We start from the raw sequence: 7216 nt of genomic DNA on the forward strand, positions 1-7216 counted from the left end.
ATGCTTTCAAGCCCCCTCAGCGGTAGTGTGGCCATCGCAGCCCCTATTCGCAGGTCTTTCGTTCATAGTTGGGGTCAGGAGGGGTCTCGGCAGGTCGCCGAGTCCGACCCCCTGCCCTGGGCAGGGAAGAGCGCGGGGGCCGACGACCCCGGCCAGGTGCGTGTCCAGCCTCCTCCTCTTGGCGCGTGGCATCCAATGTATCCCGACTCCTCTGCTTTCTGCCCCACACCCCAGGCTTTCTGCACTTGGGCGGCCTCCGCACGGCTTTGTACAACTATATTTTTGCCAAAAAGCACGGAGGGAGCTTTATCTTGAGACTGGAGGATACGGATCAGAGCCGAGTGGTGCCCGGGGCCGCGGAAGGTATCGAAGACATGCTGGAGTGGGCAGGTAACTTCCAGCTCTGCGCGTTTCGCTTGCCCGCCGAGACGTGTCGCAAAGAGCGCTCTTGCCGTCACGTAAAAAAGCCCGGCGGTCGATAAAATGACAAGCTCTGAAGCCTCCGTGGTATTTAGTGGAAGGTCGTTACTGTGACGGACTAAGAAAGGTGGGAGCGTCCTGTGGCCGCTTCCGTGCGCTGCGCTCGGCCAGCAGAGATGCATCAGGTCTGCTAAAGCGCCCGTCAGTGCGCACCCATCTCGGCTGCTGGGAACGGCAGATCTGAAAGAGGCGACGCTGTAACGCTCTCGATCGCGCTGTAGATCCTGTGCTGGGAGTGGACGGTTATCTGCTGCCCGAGAGCTGTGGCTCTCTGCACCCGTTTAACGCTTTCGTGTTCCAGATTTTACTTGTTGAATCCCATTTCCTCTGGCGTTCCAGGTATCCCGCCTGATGAGAGCCCGCGCCGAGGTGGCCCCGCTGGGCCCTACCAGCAGTCTCGCAGGCTTGAGCTGTACACGAAAGCCTGTGACGTCCTTGTGGAGAAGGGAGCAGCTTACCGCTGCTTTTGCACTCCCCAGCGCCTGGAGCTGCTGAAAAAGGAAGCACTGCGCAGTCGGCAGGTGCCACGGTAGGGAGCTTTCGCCGTGACCTGGGGGTGCTCCTCTCCTAGGTTGTGTATTTGCAGAACTCGTGATGAAGTCTGGCAGCTTGTGACTCCAGATGCCAAACTTTAGGTCACTAAAATCGCAGTCAGTTGGATTTTAGCTCCCAGTGCATCTCGTTATTGAAGGGGAAGTGCAGATCCCCAGCCTGAATGGCAGCTCTTGCTGTTTACGTGCCATGGTCTTTCTCTAAAGAGCAGTGCAGATGTTGAGTGATGCAGCTTCCCAGCCCTTCACGAGACAGGGATGTAGATAAGCGTTATCCTCCAGTGGTGTATCGGGGGATTGAAATACAGAGGTAAAGTGATTTGACCAAGGCCACAGAACAAATGATCGAAAGAGTCAAGGTTAGAACTCGGGGTCCAAGCTAGAGCTGAAATCTATATGAGGCTCGTGAGGAAAGGGGCCTCTTGCCCGGCGTACTGACCTCAGACCGCTGCCATCCTGTCCCAGGTACGACAACAGGTGCCGACACCTGACCGCTAAACAAGTAGCTGAGAAGCTGTCGCAAGGCTCCGAGTGGGTGATCCGCTTCCGACTGGAGGGAGATGTGGAGCCCTTTAATGACCTGGTTTATGGGTGGACCAGACACGAAGTGGCCAGCGTCGAAGGGGACCCGGTGATCCTAAAGGGGGACGGCTTCCCCACCTACCACCTGGCGAATGTGGTGGATGACCATCACATGGAAATCAGCCACGTTCTGCGTGGGACGGAGTGGCTGACTTCGACGTCCAAGCACCTCCTTCTCTACAGAGCCTTTGGCTGGGACCCCCCCCAGTTCGCCCATCTCCCGCTGCTCCTGAACAGAGACGGCACCAAGCTGTCCAAACGGCAGGGTGACATCTTCGTGGAACGTTTTGCTCAAGACGGCTACTTGCCAGAAGCGCTGCTGGACATTATAACCACCTGCGGCTCTGGGTTTACAGGTACCAGGTGCAGACTGGGCTCTGTCTGGGCAGTGGGGGCTGCCTCAGGGGCTGGTTACGTGCCTGGAAAGGATCTGGTCTGGTAATGCTACAGAGCTCCTAGGTCTGTTTGGAGGAAGTCAGGGCAGGGGATCTCATCAGCTGGCCTGAAAGGGCCTTTGCAGGTAAATTGCTGCTACCTGTTCTGAAGCCTCCTCTAGTGGGGATAGATGATGGATTAGAGTGGTGATGGGGTCTGGGTTTTGGTGCCATTGAAATGGAGTCTGCTGCCTAGTTGACTGAGTTCCTGGCCGTCTCGGCACAGAGCAGTGGGCCCTGGAGATGATTTCCCACAAGATGCTGCTGGCTGCAGGGCAACCCTTGTTCCTGGCTCAAGGCTAGCGATGAGTAGCAGTGATGCCCGTTCTCTGTCAGAGGCACCTTGCACATAACCCCCCTCATTGGGTCATTTTGCAGGTAACCAGGGGGGGCGGACGCTGGAGCAGTTGATCTCGGAGTTCAACGTGGGCCGGATAACAACCCACTCCGCCCTGCTGGACCTGGACAAGCTCCCGGAGTTCAACAGGTGGGCAGCTCGGCAGTGCCTTTACAACCACGACCTTGTTCCTCTGCAGTTCTCCCCCCGCCCAAGGACTCCACCTGCCTTGTTTAGCCCGCTTCTCCAGGTGTGGCCTCCTTGCTGTGGTCCTATGAGCTTCCTGCTTCTCCCCTGCTCAGAGAGGGTTCCAGCAGCCCCTGCCAGCATCCTGCCTGTCAGACCCCATGGAGGCTTAAGGGGTCATTTGATCCCAGCATTCATTTCTGCCCAGGGCAGGGGGTCAGACTTGATGATCTGCCCAGGTCCCTTCCAACCCGACCAACTATGAAACTAACACGTGCCCCCTCCACACTCCCCTGATCTAACAGAGCCCTGAGGTTCACCTGGCAGAGAAGGGGTTGCCCGTTGAGGCCTGTTCAAGATTGCATCAGTCTAAACCACAGCAGCGTTCGCGTGCTGGATGTTTGGATAGGGCTAGAGCAGCGAGCGTGGCCTGAGGACCTTGAGGCTGCATTGCTACCGCTGAATGAGAAGTCTGTGTGAAAATCTGCTTTGTTAACCACAGCTTTTTAAAGGTTTCTCTTTGAAGCACCACGCGTCCCACCAAGGCTGCTTCTCCTGGGGTGCTGCTTTGCTGTTTCTCCTCGCTGCCACATCCACGTTCCAAGGGATTCCACAGATTTTATTGCAAGTGTGGGGCGAGTGTGGCCGGTCATTTGAGCGTAACCAAGGGTCCTGTCTTCTCCGCAGGACTCACCTGGTCCGGCGCATTGAGGACGAGAGGCTACGACCCAAGGTGGTGGGAGAGCTGCAGGCCCTGGTGGAGCAGGCTTATGGGGAACAGCTCGTGGACAGACAGGTTCTAGAGAAGGACTATGTGGAGCGTGTCCTGCTGCTGTGGAAAGTATGACAAGCCTCTGTAGGGGGAGGAATGGCAGGTGGGAGGGCAGGGCTCTGTGACTTGGCTGGGCTGCTGTGCCTTGTGCTCCAAAGCTCCTGGTTTGCTGCCATTCAGCTGCAAGCAGCGAAAGGCGGGTGTTGCCACCCCCAGCACTTGTATCCAGAACGTGGTGGGACCGCGTGCGCCTGAGCTGCAGGTGTGAATATGCCGTGTCCCCGGTGCCCCTGCAGAATAAGCACATTGGGTTGACAAGCATCAGGTGGTGGGCTCAACAGAGGGGCCCACGCCCTGGGCACTTCTTTATCTCTGGGTTTCGTTGGCTGGGCAGTGTGGGGGAGGGCTGCGTGTTTGGGACTAACCGGAGAAAGGAAAATCAGCAGGTTTCTGAATCCAGAGCCCAGCTGGAAGAGGAAGTGGCAAAGCAAGGGCTGGCACAGGGGTGGTGCTGACACAGCAGTGAGCCCTGTGGCTTGTCGGGGCCCCTGCTTCACTCGTGTCCTGTGGCAGCTCTGCCGGGCTCGGGTGCTGCTGCATGTTCTCTCGAATGACGCCAGCTCCTTCGCGGAGGCAGAGGCGCCCCGGCTGCTGGGAGCATGAAGTTTTGCTGTGACAGTGATCACGCGTTGCTCGTGTGATTTCCTGCCTCCGTCTCTCCACTGAGCCAACAAATGAATGTGGTGAGCCACATCCAGGGGCCCGACTGAGTCAGCCTGCCAGCTCCCTGCAGGGCTGTCCCTGAGGCAGTGTGAGTCAGGCCCAGCCTGCCCTGTACTTTGCACCCTCCTCTGCACCAGCCCAGCGTGGGTATAAGACCCTGCCCAGTGCTTCATGCTCCCTGCATGGACACCAAGTGTGAGGTGACGAGTATGGAGGCTGTGGCACTGCCTGTGAAACCCAGGGACGAGCAGAGGCTCTCTTTCTCTCCCTCTCCCTGACAGCACCCTCCATTCTGTCTCCCAGGGCCGCATAAGCCTCCTGAAGAGCCTGGTGTCGCCCAGCTACTCCTACTTGTGGGTGAGGCCCTCTGTGCCCCGAGAGCAGCTGCAAGCCTTGTCAGCAGAAGTGGATGAGATAGGGAGGCTGGTTCTCGGGTGAGTGGCTCCCTCCCCGGGGTAGCTGCCTGGTGACTGCGCTGATGTTGCCGGGGCAGGGAGAAGAGAAGTGCACGTTGAACCATGCTGTCATGAGCGTGCTGAGAGAAGCTGCAAGAGCTCGTCAATCAAAAGACCTTCCTGACACCTGCAAGCAGGAACCATTTCTGTTCCGTGCCTCTGTAGCACCCAGCCCATGGCTAGTTCTGCTGTCCCGCAGCCCCCCGGCCCCGTGTCACCCGAGGTAGCATCTCCAGTAGAGAAACCAGAAAGGCTTGTGTAGGTAGGTGCCAGACTGTTCTGCTGGCAGACAGCAAGGCCGTGATGTGGTCAGGACACCAGTGTAACGAGCGGCATGTTTCAGTGTGAATCCGGTGCTTGTCCAAGGCCCTGCCCCCTCTGGAGATCTGTCCCTGCAAGGGGCCCGTCCTGTTGCTGCTGGTGTTTCCTCCCACTGCTCCCCAGTCCTTCCTGTGCAGACATCAGGGGACAGTCCCTCCAGCTGCTGCTCTGTGCTGGCTCCCTTGTGTTATGTGTCTGATATGCGCTCATCCCACTGCGTTTCGGCCATGATCTGCACCACCATGCGCTACCGTGGGTGAAGACCTCCTTCCCCTCGCTCTGCCAAGCCCTCCTGGCATTGACCTGTGTAACTACCTGTTCAGATCCTAGCCCTCCCAGCACTTGGCTTGTATGCAACAGTCCCCTTTGGGGAGACTGCTGCCCACACCCCGTGTCCCCTGGCTGATGGGACCTCTCTCCCTCAGGCTGGTGGAAGGGCAGGCCACCGCTCTCACCACCGAGGGCTTGAGCCAAGACTTGAAAGGCCTGCAGGAGAGGATCAAGGGGACCAAATACAGCACCATGATGAAAATCCTCCGCTTGGCCCTCAGTGGACAGCAGGTAAAAGCTATCTGGGGCTGGGACCGTCCCATCCCCAAACAGCCCCTACCCCTGGGTCCTGAGGATGCTGCCATTGGGGTTTTAAATTTGATGACATGAAGGTGACGGGGAAGTGAGAGAGAAGTGAGAACTACCAAAGTATCTCCTGGCAGTCAGGACACTGGTTAGAAACGCAGCTGGCTCAGGTACCTGGGTGTTGGCAGCCACAGGGTTTGTGCGTGTCCTGGTTCTTCCTCTGTCCTAAGCAGGCACCAAACAAAGCTGGTTCCTTTCCCGGTGTAGCTCCCTGGGGTTCAGCTTGGAGTAATGAGGGGGATTTTTCTTCAGAAACCAGAAGGGGAACTTCTGCTTTTATTGCTAGTAATGTGTTGACTCTAGTAGCAGTCTGGCAGCTGGTCACTCGGCTGTCTCCAGTGTGGCACGAGGCACCAGCTTGTACCCATGCGAAACACCAGCCCAGTGACTCTTCTGTGTGTTTTCAGCAAGGGCCGAGCATTGCAGAGATGATGGTCTCCCTGGGCCCCCGAGAGGCGTGTGAACGGATACGGAAGATGCTGTCCAGCTAGCAAGAAGCTGCTAGAGGGAATGGCCCCTCTGGGCAGGCAGCAGTGGCTGCTCAGGGCTCCGCATGTTCTTCCTAGCCCTAGGTGTGCACCGAAAAACTGGCTGAATTGCTCAGCGGGACACTTGTGGACCCACGTGCGTCTTCTGAGGTGGCAGCTCGGACACGAGGGCAGCAGGGTCCACCCCAGTGCGCTCACCTTGTAGGAGCCGGCTGCTGTCTGGGTGCTGCGGATAACGAGACCTTCCTCTCAGTGGAGCGTTTCGATCCAGCCGGGGACAGCAGAGGCTGAACGTATACTTCTGACGGCCGCCGACTGTCCCCCGAGCTCATCGGAGGGGAAGTGCATTTTGGACCAAACAGTCACGGCTGAGTGGCTCCCACCAAGCTGTTGGGGAAGAGGTGTCACAGGAGCAGGCTGTGTCCTTTCAGCCATGCACGTCTGGCTTGGCACACCTATGTCAGTGGCAGCTGGTGCAGGAGAGAAGCTTGTGCTTTCCACTATCCTTACTTTGTGGGTGATGTGAGGGCACGAACGCCCAGCACCAAAGCTCACCCTCCGGCAGTGCCCAGTTCCTTTTCTCATGTCCCTGGTAGTTGTTTTTCTCTTTGTCCAAAGCTTACTTTCATTCTTAGCTGAAATTGTATCGGGTGGGTCTTTTCCTTGCAGTGAGTCCTGCCCCCTTCCCTCCTGTAGTGCTGCAGAGGAAAGCACACACTCTTGCACGCTTATGTTTAAATGTGATGTGCCCGTGCAGCTCTTCCCTGTGAATAAAGTCTGTACATAATTCACTGTGGCCTTCTCATCTCTCGATGCTTTGAGTGCTGTGGGCGTGGGGTGGTGTCCAGAGCTGTCCATAGCCTTGCTTGGCTTTCCTCCCAGACAGGCGTCCCCGAAGCCAGAGACCGCACTGGCCACGGGGCGGCGGGTCTCGGGTGAAGGGAAGCGAAGAGGCAGCGGTGCTGTGCGGACCATCGACCCGTCGTGGTTAAATGTGCACGTGTGAGAGCTGCGGCTGCTGGTGAATGAAGTGCTTTAGGGAGAGCAGCCCTCTTCTCCCTGCCAGCTCCGGGGAAGGCGCAGCTGCTTTCTTAGGACAGAGGATGAGGGCGGGCAGGGGGCTCGCGAGTCCGACCCCTGCTCCAAGCGGGACCAGCCCTGGCTCCGTCGTCCCGGCCGGGGCTTAAAACACCTCCGCGGGTAACCTGCCGCCCTCCTAGGGAAAGTTTCTCCTGCCAGCCAACTTAAACG

At 57.9% G+C, this 7216-nt stretch overlaps 1 protein-coding gene across 1 annotated transcript; it reads left to right on the top strand.

Moving 5' to 3' along the window:
* EARS2 (glutamyl-tRNA synthetase 2, mitochondrial) lies at positions 1-7183 on the top strand. Its single transcript, XM_025208232.1, has 9 exons — positions 1-22; positions 235-390; positions 820-1009; positions 1497-1969; positions 2426-2534; positions 3258-3411; positions 4369-4499; positions 5267-5402; positions 5885-7183. Exons 1-9 carry the CDS (start codon positions 1-3, stop codon positions 5966-5968), a joined length of 1455 nt encoding a protein of 484 aa, XP_025064017.1. The 3' UTR covers positions 5969-7183.
* The last annotated feature ends 33 nt before the right edge of the window (positions 7184-7216 follow it).

The sequence above is a fragment of the Alligator sinensis genome, unplaced genomic scaffold (genome assembly GCF_000455745.1).
Source record: "Alligator sinensis unplaced genomic scaffold, ASM45574v1 scaffold1164_1, whole genome shotgun sequence".
Taxonomy (NCBI): Eukaryota; Metazoa; Chordata; order Crocodylia; family Alligatoridae; genus Alligator; species Alligator sinensis.

Bases quoted from the DNA above. Each gene is read 5' to 3' on its own strand.
- EARS2 (XM_025208232.1), top strand. From the start codon at position 1: ATGCTTTCAAGCCCCCTCAGCG. The intron at 391-819 runs GTAACTTCCAGC...CTGGCGTTCCAG, and splicing joins AGACATGCTGGAGTGGGCAG to GTATCCCGCCTGATGAGAGC. The intron at 5,403-5,884 runs GTAAAAGCTATC...GTGTGTTTTCAG, and splicing joins TGGCCCTCAGTGGACAGCAG to CAAGGGCCGAGCATTGCAGA.